Below are 17,796 nucleotides of genomic sequence, written 5' to 3' on the forward strand. Positions count from 1 at the left end.
CAGTGATGCCATCCAACCATCTCATCCTCTGTCGTCCCCTTCTCCTCCTGCCTTCAATCTTTCCCAGCATCAGGGTGTTTTCAAATGAATCAGCTCTTTGCATCAGGTGGCCAAAGTATTGGAGTTTCAGCTTCAACATCAGTCCTTCCAATGAACATTCAGGACTGGTTTCCTTTAGGATGGCAAGGAGACAAGCAAAAACAACTCAGGAAGAAGTTCAGCTGCCAAGAGAATGAGCACATGGGCCCTGAAGTTTCAAGCTCGCCCTGTCCGTGATTACTTAATGAGGGTGGTAGAAGATAGGGCCATTTTTCATCCTCCTCCTCCTCTACCAACACTTAGTAAATACGAAGTAGATTATATGTAAGTTACAAACTTTTAAAATAGTCCATTTTGGGGGTGATGGGACTGTTCTGTATCTTGATTATGCTAGTGGTTGGAAGTCTGTGTGAATTAATCAAAACTGCCAGAACTGTGCACTGAGATGGGTGATTTTTACTGTGGGGGAATTATATTGTAATTAAAAAAACTCCCCGCTCTCCCACCCCCCCACCCCCCCACCCCCCCACCCCCCCACCCCCCCACCCCCCCACATCCCCACATCCCGGCTACAGGAGAGGGACCTGGAGGTGTCCCCTGCCCCTAACTTCCTCGGCGAGGGTGAGTGAAGAGCCTTGGTGGGGGCGGGCCCAGGTGAGGGAAGGGAGTTGGCCCGGGTGGGTCGGCGGGAAGCCGGGAAGGGGAGAAAATAGGCACAGCTGGGCGCGCGCCGGGAGGGATGGGAAGGGCCCGTGGACCGCGGGGCGAACCCGGGGAGGGCGGGGGGATGCCGGGAGAGAGGGAGGGACCTGCGGGCGGGAGGGCGAGAGGCACGGGCGAGGGAGGAGGGCCAGGCGTGCGCTGCGGAGCCAGCTGGGGGCGGCGAGGCGGAGACAGGCCACCGGCCGCCGAGGGTGCCCGCCCAGGCGACCCGCCCTCGCGGCCGCGGTGCGGACGGACGAACGGACGGCGCTGCGTGCAGGAGGCGCCCGGCCATGTTCAGCCGGAGCTCCCGGAAAAGACTCTCCAGCCGCTCGGTGAGTGTCCCCCCCGAGCGGCGCCAGTCTCCGGGTGCCTCGTCCCGCCACGAGCGCCCCTGTGCAGGCTCCCTCCTCCCCGCGGCCGCGCACCTGTGGCCCCAGGTAAGCCGGCCCCGCGAGCGGGGGTGCGGCCCGGGCGCGCGGGAGCGCTCGTAGGGGCTTAAGGCGTTAAGTCCTGATTCCCAATCCCGGGAAAAGCCGGGCTGGGAACCGTGACCCTGAATGTCACAGTCCGGGGGCGCCCAGGGAAGCCCCCTCCTTTGCCCCTTCCCTTCAGGCAGGTCGGAATCCCCGCACCCAAGCCCCAGCGTCAAGCCTCTTGGAGCTCTAATCGCGGACCTGACTTTGGGGCGGTTTGGGGGGTGTCCCGTGCTGCTCTCCTCCTGGGAGCATCAGCCTGGTTCAGGGAGAGCACGCAATGGTCGCCTTTCGGGGACTCCGGGGAGCAGAAAGGTCTTGCTTTTGTTTCTTAGAAACCCGTGACCAAGGTGTCTGGGGGAGACAAAGCCCCAGCCAGGGCCATTTCTTAGTGCTTGGTGCCCACGCCAGAGGCAGTCCAAACTGGGTCCGTACAGCCGTCCCCAGGCGGGAGACCACCCCTGGGGCCCTGCAGCGCCTGCCCCAAATCCCCCAACGCCAAGAGGAGCTTTGGAGTAGAATCAGAGGAGATGGGGTGAGAAAGGCAGGCCGTCCTGCCTGGGACACAAGTGGGGCTCTGGAGGAAGCCCGGTGGTGGAAACATGCTTGTGTTGTCTTTTTGTTTTGAAGTTGACCGGACTGGGGCGGATCGAGAGAGGCCAGCCATGTAACGCCTGTGGTGACCAGTGCCCGGGGTTTGCATTGCATAAATGGAGGTAGGACCCCCTATGGGGGATTCCTGGAGGCAGCACCACTGCAGGGGGAAACTACACAGATAAATCCACATATGTGTATATATGCACACACGTGCATTTTTCGCCTTTTAAATGCACTTGAAGTCACATGGAAAGAATGCAAAGGCTGTTCCTTTAAGAGAGGGACTACATCTGCTACAAATATTGAAGGTGGAAGTGGTGGCCAGACACTGTGAATGCAGGAGGGCCTGGCTCTGGCTGCATTTCCCTGATGTGCAAGTTTGGGGTCTCTTGTACCACCCTCTGTGTGTCTAAGTCACTCTGTCCCAAAAGATTCAACTTAGGCAGGACAGTTTTTCCAAGTGCCACAGTACTGCATATGTGGGATTCCTGGGACTAGCTGGTGTTTTCCAATTGTGTTTTCAATTCAGCCTCTGTAACTCTGGGTCCTAACCACAAACCCACCACTGCCCGCCTGTGCTGTGTCAACCCTGTTCGGTGGCCAGATGTTTCTTATTAATGTGCCGTGAATGTTGACTTCCAGGCAGCCCCAGCCTGGATTGGAATGATTATGTTTGGGGGACAAGGAATCTGGGTGCCCTCCCAGTACATCTGGCTGCTGAGGCTCTGGCTGGGAAAAGTTAGGGTGCAGGCTGATAGGCTCTGTTTGGTAATACAAAGAGAAGAGAGAGATTCTTCTTGGGAACTTCATGAAAAGGCAAAACTGGTGACAGGACAAAATTCTTCAGCATTGTAACCCATTCTCTCTTTGCTTAATGCATCTTCCTCCCTCACTCCCCACCCCCCATTCCCCTTTGAAGAAGGCTGTTTCTGGATACTGGGGAGAAAGCCTGCTTTGATTTGTTTTGTTTTTCCCCACTCTGTTCTTGCTTCTCTCCTTTTTCCCAATTGGTCATGTGTGCTGGGCACCCAGTTCTAAAGAAGCTCCCATCCGGCTCCTTCAGAAATTAAATGCTTTTGTTCTTGCCTCTGATGGGCTGGCAGCCTCTTTGCCTTTGTTTCAGGGCACTGAGCGCAGCCCTTATGGCTCCAGAGCATTTAATAACTTCTGTGTCGGAGGCAAGGCCGGGTGAACTTATAAATATGTAATGCGAAGACATAGGCATCCGTCAGTCCCGCTGATGTAGTCCCAGTAGGTGGCTCTGGACTGGCCCCTGGTGTGTCCCAAATGTGAAAGAGGTGATATGTGGGAATACATGTGGAAGTCTGATTTTGTCAAGCAAATCCAGTGTGACAGCACTGCTGATCACTTCCTGTTTGATCCATCCTTTGCTCCACTGGGGGTGGGAAGGCAAAGTGATGAACAGGAGAGTGATTTCCGGCTCCTCCCCTACTCTGGAGCCTTTAGGTCAACTTCTGATCAGAGGCCTGTAGGGCAGTGGTACAGTGTAGGGGTGTGGCCAGAGTCCCCTCCTTCCAATCTGACATCCAGCCAGTCACTTCTCCCTAGGTCTCAGTTTTCCTTTCCTGTTAAATGGGCATCATAATGGTACTTTCCTCACAGCTTTATTGTAGGGATTAAGCCAGATATTGAAAACACATTGTTTGCCCCATACCAGGTGCACAATAAATATTAGCTACTTCTGTCAGTTATTTTGAGCTTCCTCTCAGCTAGTGCCTGGGAGGAAGCATAAGGAGCTCACTAGAGGCTGTGGGATCCGCTGGTCACTTCAGATTGTCAGGGCCTCGGTGTCTTGCAGAACCTTCAGTGATATTAACCCAGCTGGTTCAGTGAGGAGGAAACAAGTGTTTTATTTCCAGGCCATTATGGAGCCTTTCTTTTGGAAAAAGAGCCTTTCATGAGGCTGGGATGGGTTTTCATGCCCAAGCATTCCCCACTAGCAGCCGAAAGCCTCCATGAATGGGGTTTTTATGGCATTTCTACTTATGGCTGGAAAGGAAACAGCTTCTTGCTTTTTGCCCCTTCCTTTTCCCTCATGGGCATGCTCTTGGGTGACCTTTTGGAGAAGAGGGAGAACCATTTCTGGGTGATGGCACAAAATTCTTTTTTGGCAGTTAGAAATCCCTGGCATGCTCCTTTTCCAGTGATCTGACTTGGGGGACCTCTGAGCTCCTGGGAGAGACAGTCATGTCTGGATAGGAGGAAAGGCCTGACACAAAGTGGAAAGACTGCCTTTGGTCTGTTTCATGGAGAGTGAATTTGTCTTGTTCCAAAGCACCACGACACCCTAAATACTGCTGTTCCTGGACCTCATCTAGTCTCTTGGCTTCCACATGGTCCCCCTCCCTGGCATTGTCTACACAGCAGGCATTGTCTACACAGCAGGCATCTCCATCAAGCAGAACATACTTGTGTTCCTGCCTTCAACACCGAAGTCCTAGGGAGGAAGCGGGTTGTAAACAAACTTTGCTTCCCTTTCTGGTGTGCTGGGGCTTTGAAGTCCGGAGGGAGCTGGGATGTGGCCTCGCTCTGGTTTTGCCAAGCTGTGTGACCTTGGGCAGAAGACTCAAGCTCCCTGAGTTTCATTTTCCTCAGCTGTCACGCTGGGATCTCGCCTCTGAACAAATATTTGAGGGCCTGCTTTGTGCCAGGCTCTTGACCAGTGCCGGGGATATAGAGAATAACAGGACAGACAGGGTTCCTGCCCTTGTTCAACACATAATTACATTTTAGATAAGGGGGTCTGGAGAGAACTCACTGAGGAGGTGACATTTGCACAGACATTGAGATGAAGCAAAGGAGGAGGGTCCTGTGGATTCAACCTGGGGCAGGAACCGCCAGTGTCCGCATCTCGTGGGAGCTTGTTAGAAATGCTGAGTCTCGGGCCCTGCTCTGGACTTAGTGCATCTGGCTTCAGGCCTTATCAGGGTCCCCAGCTGATTCGTGTGCATGGTAAAGATTGAGAAAAGGTGAGTTACAGCACCTGGCACTGCTTACCCCAGCTTGCTCTCGGCCCTCTGGGGCTCGTGCGTGTGATAAAGTTGCCTCAGGTTCTGTGGAAGTCTGTTATGTTTTATGGAGATTCTCCTGAGGGATCATACTCCTTCATCGATTATAGCGTAACCCACACCATTTGGTGGCAAATGAGGGGATTTTTAGGAATTCTAAAAAAAAAAAACTAACAAAATCACAAGAATTTCTAGGCCTTGGAGAAGAGAGGGCTCATAACTGGAGAAGAGAGGGCTCATAACTGACAGGCAAAGTGTGCTCTTCCACCCAGCGTGGGGCAGTTGGGGAGCAAAGTTGGGCACTGCTCCCTGCAGGTGACCTGCCCCCCGCCCCCACAAAAAGTAAAAAGCAGCCCCTCATGGCAGCCCAGGGCAAATCCCACAGGGACAGGGCTGCTGAAGGAGTTCTCATTAAGGGGAAGATTAAGGCATCTTTGTGGACTGTGGCCAGGAGAAAATCGTTAATAACTAGGCACTTAAGTGTACTCCGCCATGAGACAGCTCTCCGAGCGCAGCTTAATTAGACTTGCTTGTTTGTACCTAGTTTGAGCAGGGAGGGAGAAATAGCCATTTTGACAGTGAAGATTTGCCCTTTGAATGCCTAGGCACTGAAGAATAGAGATAGTAATAGTGATACCAAAGCAGCGTCAGCAGTGACCAGGCTGTATGCTTACTCTGTCCAAAAGTGTGTCTCCCCGTTTGTACATATATTTCTGTCACATCCTCACCAAAGCCTGTGAAGTGGATGTGATGCTTTTCCTGACGAGGAGACTGAGGCTCAGGGTGGTTCCATCATAGGCCCAAGGTCTCCTGGCTACAGAGAATGAAGCTTGGATTTGGCTCTTAACACCCAGCCTGCTTTCTCTGTCATTGTCTGCCCTGGTGACTTCTCTATTCTAAGGAAGAGGTCACAGACTAGAGGCCCTCAGCTCACACCCAGCCGGCAGGTGGGTTCTGTTTGGTCTGCACAGTGCATTAAATGAGGGGCTTTTTCTAACATTAACAGCCAGGTTTCCAGCGTCTCTTGAAGAATCCCAAGCTGTGGTAACATGGGGCTGACTTTCCTGTGTGGAGTAACTGGCAACACACGAGCGGTCTCCATTTGATGGGTGTAATCTTGGCTCATTGAAGTCACCAACATTCCGGTTGCTTTCAGGGACCTATTTTCCCATCCTTCCAATCTTTCACTTGTAACAGTCCTTGGAGCTGGGTGCAAGTATTTACACCTCTTCTAATATATAAAGAAAGTGAGTCTCAGGTTTCACAGCTTGCCTAAGGTTCTGCAGTCCCTAGTCCGTGCTATTCCAACCATCTCTGACTTCAAAATTCTGTGTTCTGGACTAGGACTTCTCAGACTTGGCTGGCATGTGAATCACCAGGGGATCCTGTCCAAATGCAGCAGGCTCCAGGGCGGGGAACTAAGATGCATTTTTTAACAAGCTCCTGGGTGATGCTGATGCTGCTGGTCCAGGGACCATACTCTGAACAGGAGTAGGCAAACTAGGTCCTGATGGCCACATCAGACCCTTTACCTGTTTTGTATGACTCAGAAGCCATGCATGGTTTTAACATCTTTTAATCGTTAGAAAAAAATCAAAAGAATGCTGTTTCATGACATATGCAGATTCTTTGAAAATCAGATTTCAGTGCCCATAAATTGTTATCTGAACAAAGTCACTCCCATGTGTTAATGTATTGTCTGTGGCTGTTTTTGAGCTACAACGATAGAGTTGAGTACTTGGATAGTGTATAGTTTATAAAGCCAGAAACATTTATTATCTGCCCATTTACAGAAAATATTCTCCTATACCACTCGTAGAGGAATATGCAAGTAGCTTCTCTTAATTTTAGAAGAAAGATTTCTGAGAACCTTTTGGATTCAGGGCTGGAAGAAACATCCCCTCCAACCTGGATGAGAATGGTGCTAAAAAATCAAAGGCAACCAAAGAACCAGGGAACAGACTAAAGCCATTTCTAAAGGGCATGTGAAGATGAGGCTTGCAAGACCAGATCAATGAACCGCTAGTGGATTCTAAGCTCCTTGTAATCCCTTTAACGTTTCAGTTTTGCTGATAAATGTAGATTTGACTCTCGCAATAAAAGGTGGGCTTTCAGAACAAGCCTCCTGGAGTTGCACTTTGATGAGCGGCTGACATGGAAAGCCCAGAGCAGTAGTAGCCTTGTGAAGTTGTTTTAATTATGCAGAGCGGTTCCTCTGGGGACAAGGGCTGCCTTTCCAGGCAGGATGCTTGGACTCTGAGCGACCGCTCCCCCGAAGCAGTGCTCACTGGGTCAGCCAAGACTGCCTCGAACAGCGAACAGCGTCTTTCCTTAGTTGCCCTGGTAATTGTGTTGATTGATGACTGGGGTGGTAATCTGGGGAGACGCCGGCCTGCTTTCCTTTAGTGGGTTGTAACTTGGCTCAGAAATGGGTTTCCACTGGGGAGGGAAAACACTCTCAGTCAATTGATGTGCTGAGGAAAGTGGGGGAAAAGGAGGGGGGTGCATGTGCATGCGTGTGTGTACATGTGCATGCACATAAGACATGCTTGCAGTCCTCTAGGTAGGGAAAGATACTTAGCAGCTAAGAAAAGCTGGTTGTCTTACCTTACTTATGTCATGGGCATTTGATAATATGCCTGATGAAGCCTGAAACACCTAAATAGAGGTTTTTCTCTTGAGGAAATGTATAAGTTCATCCCAGTGTGGCTGTTTTAGCTCTGATTTTGAAATAAGACATGGCTATTATAAAAAGATTAAAGAAATCACACAGTCATACACATACACACATACATATAAAGAATATGTAGCAGAGAGAAGAAAACCTTTAATTCTACCTTCCAAGGCAGAAATCAGAAAATCATAGCTAGTAGGACAAAATCATTCTGTCTGTCTTGTTATAGCCTTGTAGCTAAGAATAGTCCTCACATTTTTAAATGGTTGCCAGAAAAAAAAAATCAAAATTACATTTTGTGGCACATAAAATTTACTTGAAATTTCAGTTTTAAGTCCATAAATAAAGTTTGAATGGGACACATCCGTGCCTATTCACTTAGTTTCATCTATGGCTCCTTTTGGATTTCTCTGGTGACTCAGTGGTAAAGAATCTGCCTGCTAAGCAGGAGACACGGGTTCAATTCCTGGGTCGGGAAGATCCCCTAGAGAAGGAAATGGCTACCCACTTCAGTATCCTTACCTGGGAAATCCCATGGACAGAGAATCCTGGTGGGGTTGGAAAGAGTTGGGCACAACTCAGCAACTAAACAGCAACATGGCTGCTTTAACAATAGCTGAACTGAATAGTTGAGACAGCCCTCATGGTGCACAGAACTGAAAGTATTAGGTTGGCCAGAAAGTTCTTTCAGGATTTTCCATAAAATGTTATGCAAAAACCTTAATGAACTTTTTGGCCAATCCAGTATTTCCTAGCTGGCTCTGTACAGAAACCATTTACTCACTCTACAGCTGGAGATATATGTTGTTTATGGTTGTTTATGAACCCTCAGCTTCATTCAAATTATTTATTTATTAAGATGGTTTAATTAATTTATTATTAAGATTTTGTAGAAAACATACATTCTACATATAGTCTATTATAGCTTTTTTGCATATTTGGAAATACTTTATGGACATCTTTATATGTCAATATATAAAGGACATAAGGATCTAATATATTTATTAGCTTTTAGAATCCAGTATGTGGGTTATCATTGAATTAAATGTCTTTGATTCATGGCTGCTTCAGCTGTTTTCCCTTGTTCTTTATCATATACCACGTGACAGTAGTTCTTGTGCTATGACATGCTGATGTGGAGCTTTTGTCAAATTGTCTTCTAAGGAGATGTTGCCAACTTTCAGCCCCATTTTTTAAAAAAATGGGCTATATTTGTGTGTTTTCTTTGAGGTGAAACTTTGAAATATCTCAGCTTATGGAGCAACCTGGCGAGTAATCCTTGTTTAGTCACCCTGAATGACAATTTATATCTGATGAATAGTGAGAAAACACGTAGCATCGATGTCACCATCTTGTTTTCAAAATACATTCTTGTCTTTAACCCTCAAAGTGATACTCATATTCTGTTGAAAGATTGCCATTCATCCTTATGCTTCTGTTGTTGAAGGTTGGTGGATGAAGGAAATCTAATGAGTTGTTTTGCAGTCTTTTGATTGAGAAAGCTGGAAGATTATCCTTTAACTCTGTAATTAATGAATGTCCCAGAGGGAATTCCCCGTGAACTGAGGGAACATTTCCTAAAGGGCATGATTCCTATATCACTGAGCATTTTGGCATCAAAAGGATCAAAAGATCAGCCTGTGTTGTATATGGGAGAAACATGGGGCTTGATTTCTGGGAAGAAATATGTCTTTCCAGGCAGTGTCATAAAAATGTCTGTGAAGCTCGTGACAGCTTCTGGGTGCCCATTCTAGCTGAGTGGTTAAAGGGACAGGCTTTGAAGATACTTTGTAGGAACTGTAGTCTTGGTTCTGCCTCTTATAAGCTGAGTATCCTTAGGAAAGTGACTTAACCTTTCTGAGCCTGTCTTGGTTTTCTCATCTTGGTATTCTCAGTGTGGGAATAATATTACTTATTACTGTAAGTTACCTTCTGAGGTTATTGTGAGTGTTAAATGGGATAATGTGTGTGTTGTGCTTCACTGGGCATGATGTGTAGGCTTCATATATGTTTGTGGTTGGAAAAAGGCTTAATGGAAACACAGTTGGATAAGGAGCAAGAAGACCTGGGTTCATGGCTCTGACATTGTAGATTATATGACAGAACATGGCACTTCCCCACCACGAGCAACAGTCATTCATTTGCTAAAAGTGGAGGTGATGATTCTTGTTGTAGAGCCTTAACTCAGAAGAGAGAGAGTGGAGTCCCCTTCTGATGTGAGGATTTAGCATCTAAAGGAATTAAGACTTCCTGATGGCATAGCAGATTCATACGGCTCATTACACACTCACCTGGGGACATTTACCTTTAGGTTAAATAAAATTAGAAGAATTAGACCCTGTACCCTGACAATCTCTTTGAAGTTGTGATGTTTGTAAAAGCATATGATGTTTGTAAAACCATTGGTTGCAGTCTGTAACAGGAAGACAACATTTAAACTCTGCCCCTGGGGTCAGTATTTACAAAGGGTCTTTTTTTTGTGCCAGGCACCCTTGAAAATTCATGTTCAAGGTTAAAACTGCACATAATGAAGACAATACTTACTTCATTTTCTCCTAGCCTGCTTGGTAAGTATGATTTTTTCCTTGATGCCCAGTGTGCCATGCTAAACACTTCCATTTACACAATCACCAGTCCCTTAAGCAGAAGCTCCCTTTTCTAAGCTATGAGAAATAAGGATATTTACATAATACCTGAACCCAGATCATGCCCTGAAAACTCCTGAGATGAAATCTGCACTGTACCTATGTCTTGTTGATACTACACAGCATTTAAAATTTAGATTAGTTGCCAACTATTGATATTTTGGATGAAAATTCAGACTTAAGGTTTCCTCTGGAATAATGAAAAAATAGTGAAAACAATGACAAATTCTGGCAACTCATATTCCTTGCTTCCTTTTAGATAGAATACACATGTTGAAATTTTTCTGCAGTCCCCAACATTCTCTGTTGCTTACCTGGCCTGAATCACCTGTTACATCCCTGGCTGGCCATGTAGTCATCTGATGTTGTGACCACTGATTTGAAGAAGTGAGTAAGGAATATGTGCTACTGGAAGGATGCTATGAATGGAAGATTGGGATGAAGGTGCCCCTTGGTGGCAATGGCTGCGCTAAGCATGACATCTAAGCAGCTAAACCCTCCCTGTCCCAGAAGTGTTCTTGGGCTGGAGCTGACGTGATTGAGGACCTGCTGTGTACTTGGCTGCTTTCATACATCACCTTTTGTCATCCTCAGAACAGTTTTCTAACACACGTCCTTTATCTTCTCCTTTTTAAATCTGAAAAAACTCCAAAAACTAAAGCCCGGGGGAAGCTAGATAAAATGTCCTAGGTCATGTAAATAATAAGTAGTGGAGTCACGTTTGAAACCAGGTCTTGAGGGCTTGGGATCACAAATTCTTTAACAAAGAGAGAGTGTCAAGCTCTGTCATTTTGATTCCCGTGGTCTAAATATAAAACAGTACCTTGGCAAAAAACAGAATCTTATATTCTCACTGGCCTGGGGATGACATCTAACTATTGTCAGATATCAGAAGAACCCAAGGCTAGTTGGCTTATTCGAGGCTGGGGTCTTGAAGGTGGAACTCCTATAAAATTAGAGGGTATGGTGTTGAGCTTATTGGGGTGTCTGAAAGGTGAGAAATTGCATTAAATACAATGTGATGTCCAGTAAAAGGCTCCTTGCAATTTTCTAATCAGATCAGCATTCATTAAAGGGGGCTCCATTTGGCTTGTTGATAGCTTTAGTTTCAAATTGGGTCCTCTGGGGAGTTTGTGAAAGCTGGCAGTGGGGGCCATTCTTCAGACATGCCATTTGCATGTTTCCTAGAGGAAGCATCCACCAAAGGGCTTATTACTCAAGGGAGGGAGTTGATAGTACTTCCCTTCAGCCAATCTGAGGTCAAAGCAAGCTGAAAATAAGCAAGATGATCATCCAGTCTTCAGATCTGTGTTTTTGAACTTCTGTTCCTCATTGCTTTACTAAGTCTGACACCATGCTGCAAGACAGACCCAAGCACATTTGACTGTCAGAAGGCATTTAATGAGAGCGTTATTTGATTTTAGGTTTGGTAAACTCCCTGGTGATGCAGAAACTACCTTCACAATTCTTTAAAGCTGACTCATTATGTGTACATATAACATCCAGAGCAGGTCCTTCACGTTTGCATGCTGAGGAATTAGGCCTCTGGGGGACTTATTAGAAGAATGCAGGTGTTTTCTTTCTTCAACGACACTATGAAATTACTCTAATAATACAATTTCTCAAAATCTTTTGTTTCACAGTTAGGCACCCAGGAGCACTCCTATCATTTGCATCCTTGATGACTTGGTCTTTGGAGCTTCTCTAGTGACTTGCTGAGTTGTTTGGAAATTATAATAACAGGCTTCGGTCATATTTATGAAGCCCTGAATTTGGAGACAGTAGATGACTGGGAGATTCTCCATCATCCTGGTTCTGAAATATTTGAAGCCGTAGAGAAGGACACAATCGTATGTTTTCCTTGGTTCTGGGACACAAAACCATTAATAGTTGTGTCCAACTGCTAGGGATTTTGGATAACTTTTTTAAAATTACAAAAGCCTGGTGATAACATTTTATGGCAGGTTTATTTATTTTTAACTTTTTCTTTTATGTTGGAGTAGAGCCGATTAACAGCGTTGTGATGGTTTCAGGTGCACAGCAGAGGGACTCAGTCGTCCATATACATGTATCCATTCTCCTCCAAATTCCCCTCCCATCCAGCCTACCACGTAACACTGAGCCAAGTTTCAGGCAGGTATGTTTACTATTTTAAATTCGTTTTGATCCAGTTGTTGCATAAGTGTGAAGTGCAGACAGCTTGGAAAATTGAACAAAATCAAATGATTTATTTTAAAAAATTGCATAATCTTCATCACACGAGGTTGAGTACAGATCTCTTCGCTTTAGGGTGTGATTTCTTTCTAGTCTAGTGTCTTTATGGTAGAGTTTTATTAGTTGTATTCATTTTCTAAAGCTGCCAAAACAATTGCCTACAGACTGGGTGGCTTCAAACAACACAAATCTATGGTCCCACAGTTGTGAAGGCTGGACGTCCAAAGTCAAGGTGTTGGCACAGTTGGTCCCTGTGTAGGCTCTGAGGGGGAATCCATCCATGCTGTCTTAGCTTCTGGGGACCTCCTCGTCCATGCTTGGCCTTTGAGGTTTTCAGAAGTATCACTCCCTCCTCTGCCTCTGACTCACATGGTGGTCTTCCTCTGTGTTTCTGGCCTTTTCCCTTTTTAAGGACTTGTCATTGGATTTGGGCAGGATGATCTCATCAACTTAATTACATCTACAAAGACCTTTTTCAAAATAAGATCACATTTGGAGATTTGGGTGGATCTTTGAAGGGACCATTATTCAACCCATTGTAATAATTCTGGAAATAATGCATATATATATTTATAGTATATATATATCTTAATTACATCTACAAAGACCTTTTTCAAAATAAGATCACATTTGGAGATTTGGGTGGATCTTTGAAGGGACCATTATTCAACCCATTGTAATAATTCTGGAAATAATGCATATATATATTTATAGTATATATATATATTAAATATACATTTAATATATATAGTTAGATATATAGTTAATATATTTGAAAACATATGTAATTTCATATTCTTAAGCAAAGTGTCCAAACTGGGCTTTCTAAATGTGTTCTTTGTGAAACAGCCGTGGTGCAGGAGGGCTGGTCCTTGACTGCGGGGCACCTTTGTGGGGAATAAGCCTTACTTGTCTTTCCTGGGCCAGTTAAATGTCTGCAGCAGGAGGGGACTGTGCAAGCTGCTCTTCGTGGATGGATCTCTGAGACGGAATTTGCTGCCCATATTGATGAATTCAGCTGTCTGAATCAGCTGACCCCCGGGTCATCCTATGAAGTCCATCCATCTTCTTTGAGCTTTTGTTGGGCCTTGCCAGGGAGATGTATAGGAAATGAACTGGTAGTCTGTGGACAGTTATTCGTGGGAAGTGCTTTTCGCCCTAGGACCTTTTAATTAATGTCTAGGCCATATAATTGATTGACTTTCAAAGGGGAAAAAAAAGTGAGCTTCCTTAGAAAAGGAAATTCTTCATCCTCCTAGATATCAGCCCCACAAAACCCTGCTGGAGATGACTCCCTCTACCCCTCCCTCAGTCAGTACCCCCCAGTCACCCCCATTCCCCATCATTTCTCTGTAAACGCCATCAAGAAAATTATAGCACTAATTGTACTCCCTCATTCCCTGATTTCTGTCAAATCCAGCATGAGTGGATCTTGGCTTTCCAGAATAAATTATGTGAAATAAATTGAAAGCAGATTATGATTTTTTATCATCATGTTAGCTATCATGAATGGAACATTAACAATGGACTAGGGCATATTATAGTCTAAGCACGTTTCTTGTATTATTTAATTCTTGAAACCTGTTCTGAGAGAAACAGCACTATCCACATTGTTTTCACAAGGAAACTCAGAGGCTGCAAGTGTGAGTTACTTTTCCCGAGGTTACACAGCTAGCTAGTGAGTACTCAAACCAAGGTTAGATCTTACAACCCTGACTGTAGTTTGGACTCTTAACCCCACAGTATGTGCCTGGCTCTGGAGGATTTTTACAGACTCTAAACTGTGGTTTTCACACTTCAGTATTCATCAGAATCGCCTGCAGGGCTGCTTCCCTTTCTCCTTGGAGTTTCTCATTCGTTAGTTATCAGTGGGTGATTAGAATATACATCTAATAAACTAGGTGTTGCTGCTACTGGTCCAAGGACTGTAGTTTGAGAACCACAGATCAACACTGTAGCCCTTCTCTAGGACTTACAGTCACATCCATTTATCAGACCAGATACACATGATTTAAATGACGGTCCAGTTTACTAGTCCATACATTTTCTTGCCGCGAAGAAATAGTGTAGGTTACTATTACCTGGTTGGTATTGATGTTGAGTGCTTGGAATTTAGTTTGGAAAGAAGGCCCCACCCCCACACAAGCTTTAGTATAATCTTAGCTTCTTCCTCTTTCCTGTCACGTAGAGGCCATGAAATTTAATAACGTTAATAAAGTGGTTTTTGAGCTCTTTTGTCAGCTGGAAAGTAGAACCAGCCAAGGTCTGGTATCCATGAAGATGGCTAAAGATTAATGAGATGTTGTAGCCCAACCAGATAGTAAAATACACTGTAAAGCTACAGAAGGGAAAATAGTACGGTACTGGAGAAGAAATAGATTTTTTACAACAAACTCAGATATCTCCCCAAATCAACCCAGGTGTTGTGGGATGATGATCTGTGATAAAGGTGATACATATTTAAAAGCAGTGGGGAAGAGATTCAATAAATGGTGCTAGGACAAACAGCTTTTCATTTGGAATGAAAAGATTAATCCGAAACATTTCAATGTAAAGAACATTTAAATTTGATTATGAACAAATGCTTTTACAAATTGGGAAAGTGAAAAGCATATCTAAATTCAACTATCCCTCCTTCCTTTTTCTCTTCCTCCCTCCCCTCTTGGAATGCTGACCACCTACTGGTCCCCAAACACGGGCACAGTTTCACCTCAGGGCATCTGCCCTTCCCTGACGTCCCCCAGGACCAGCCCCCACATACCCATCAGTTTTTTCCCTCGCTTCCCTCCATATCTCTCGTCCTCTTATGCCTGTGTTCCGTGATCATCTTAAAATTGTGTTCAGGTCCCTCCCTTTTTCCCTTCCTCTTAACTTCTTGTTTTTTTCAGAGCACTTATTATTACCTGACATTATACTTTTAACAGATTATCTGGCTTTTGTTCTCACCCTAGAATTAGTTACCGAAGCTGCACAAGAATTTAAACTTCATGAGGATATTTTGTTCCATGTTGGCTTTGTTCAATTCTCTGATACCCAGAAAAATATCTAGTGCACAGCAAAAAAACTACCAGAATTTGTTGACTGAATGAATAAATGGATGGATGATAGGAATCCCAGATGTTGTAAAGGAAGATGAGTTATTTTGACATGAAATAATTTAAAAATTGTCAAAACAAAATTGAAAAAAAACATTGCAACAGATAACGATAGAGACAGAGGCCTAGTTTTTTAAGATATGAAAACAGCTCTAATAAAGACATGAAATGATTCATTAGAAAAATGGGGCAACCAATCTCATTAGGCAGGTGTTTGAGAAGGTATCATTTGTTTTCATAGTAATGTTCTAATGTTTCCATTTATTTGCGAGTCTAGTATAAGTAGATCTTAGAAAATGATTGTGATGTCTGTGTTCAATTAATTATAGCACCTCTTTTCCTAAGAAGTATTAAAACAGTATGCATATTCATGTTTTAGGCTAAGCATTGTTGGCTTCTATGAAGAAGATTGAAAGACCTTCTAAGATTCCTTAGGATTTGGAGTTGTCTGTGGGTATGAACAAGACCCATAGCTGTGCTAGTGTGATCCAAGAGATGACAAGAAACAGCAAGTAAAAGACTACCAAATCCACAACGTCAAAAACCACCTCTGTGTCTAGGGATGTGGGCATTTCACCACTAATGGGTACCTTTCTCGTTTCCTGTCATGGTGACTTGAGAGTGTTGCCCATGCCCTTTGGAGGCCTGGGGACTGAGATGTAAACTCTTCTGTGGTCTGTGAGATTGTACCGTCACAATGCAGGTGTTCCTGCCTCGAAGGCCCATGTCATTCTTCCCCAGTGAGAAGCAGTGAAAAGTGTTGGAGGCAGCAGGTGCCTTTGGTAAATGCTTAGTACATATCTGATGTTTGGAAACTTAACTTCTCTGGACCTCAGTTTCCCTCATCTATAGATTGAGGGAGATAGATTATAGAATAGGAAGCCCTTTTCTCTCCCCCCATCATTAATACATGGTGATTGTATTGCTAGGGTTTTCTTGCTCAAATAGCCAACTGGAGAGATATGGACAAGAAGAAATTTAGGAAAGAGGACAGAAATTTTTCACTTAGTGCCCTTGCCTGAAAAGCATCCCCTTTTCAGGATGCTCTCACTCTTCTGCTCACTTTAGTTGTGTTGTTGTAGAATTGTATATCTGCCAAGTGTGAATTTGTTTGTTCATTACACTACTTGTTGCCAGTTACACCTGCTACTATAATTAAGTTACCTACATAAACCCATGACATATGAATGTGAGAAGAAAGAGTTGTTATTTCTATGAAAATAAGGCTGAGTGCTTGGACATGACCTGAAACAATTTAAAAATATTGGGAAAGAGGTGGAAACTGTAAAACAACTTAGATTTTTTTGACGGCATCTCTAAGTTCTGACACTACTTTAAAAAAAAAAACACCTCAAAAAACAAGCAACAAGTAATGCCACCAAAAAAAAAAAGACCAACCCAGATAAGAGAAAACCTGCCCTGGGAATTGAAGAAGATCTGTTATAGGTGTGTTTTATGGTACTGGATATGTAAGCCCATAAGCAAAATTCTCTTGCCCACTAGAAATGAATGTATGGTTATGTATTTCAAGAAAATAAAAGATATGTATGTATGATTCTTTTGTGATTCCTCTATGTTATAGACACTGCTACTTGTCCTCATGTACATTGTCTACTCCTTAGAAACATTACCTTCAAAGTACTGTCTGGCAAATATCGTATTAAGACAATATTTCCTAGCCCTCCTTGCTTCTAGGGATTGCCATTGACTAAGCTCTAGCCAAAGGCATATAAATAAAAATAGTAAGTACAGCTTCTGGAAAGTGCTTTTGAAAGGAAAGCATGTACCATTTTTTGCTGACTTCTTGTCCATTGGAATGTGGATGTGACAGTTGGAGCTCAAGCAACTACTTTGGACCATGAGGTAGAAGCCTTCTATTGTAAAAGGCAGAATATGGCATGCAGTGCCTGGGTCCCTGATGACCGCAGAGACAATAGCACAGCCTTGGACTGTATAACTCCAGACTAGATTTCCATGAGAGGTAATTTTCATCTTGTTTAACCCATTATTATTTTGAATTTTCAGTCACCTACAGCCACATTTCAAGCCAGCAGGACTATAACAATGGGCTGTATGTTGTGTTCTCAATGGTTGAAAATCCAAGCTGTTCTTTTAATTTTAGGAGTTCTTGCTAAGGGCAGGTGTGCTATTCCAGAATACACTGTTCTGAGGCAGGGATGCCTTCATCTGAAATCTTGGCGTTTTGTAAGTTTTTAGAGTGGATGACTTGTGGTTGTAATAGGTATAAAAGAGAGTAATTTTTTCCTGTTTTTCAACTGCTCTGTGAATATGCACTGTTATCTACTGAGGAATAGCCTGAGACAA

General features: G+C 44.3%; 1 protein-coding gene across 3 annotated transcripts in view; it reads left to right on the top strand.

Moving 5' to 3' along the window:
* Window positions 1–797: 797 nt before the first annotated feature.
* The window catches only part of PRICKLE2 (prickle planar cell polarity protein 2), a 346,419-nt gene continuing 329,420 nt past the window's right edge, over window positions 798–17,796 (top strand). For 2 of the 3 annotated variants that reach the window (XM_081524524.1, XM_081524525.1), the window contains exons 1-2: window positions 865–1,181; window positions 1,848–1,933. In XM_081524524.1, the coding sequence (XP_081380650.1) occupies window positions 1,035–1,181; window positions 1,848–1,933 (233 nt within the window). In that variant the 5' untranslated portion in view covers window positions 865–1,034. Of the gene's footprint in view, window positions 1,182–1,847; window positions 1,934–17,796 lie in introns of all 3 variants that reach the window. The other variant, XM_081524526.1, reaches the window with a different exon arrangement.

This window comes from Giraffa tippelskirchi, chromosome 9, assembly GCF_054371585.1.
Source record: "Giraffa tippelskirchi isolate mGirTip1 chromosome 9, T2T-mGirTip1v1.2.pri, whole genome shotgun sequence".
Lineage (NCBI taxonomy): Eukaryota > Metazoa > Chordata > Mammalia > Artiodactyla > Giraffidae > Giraffa > Giraffa tippelskirchi.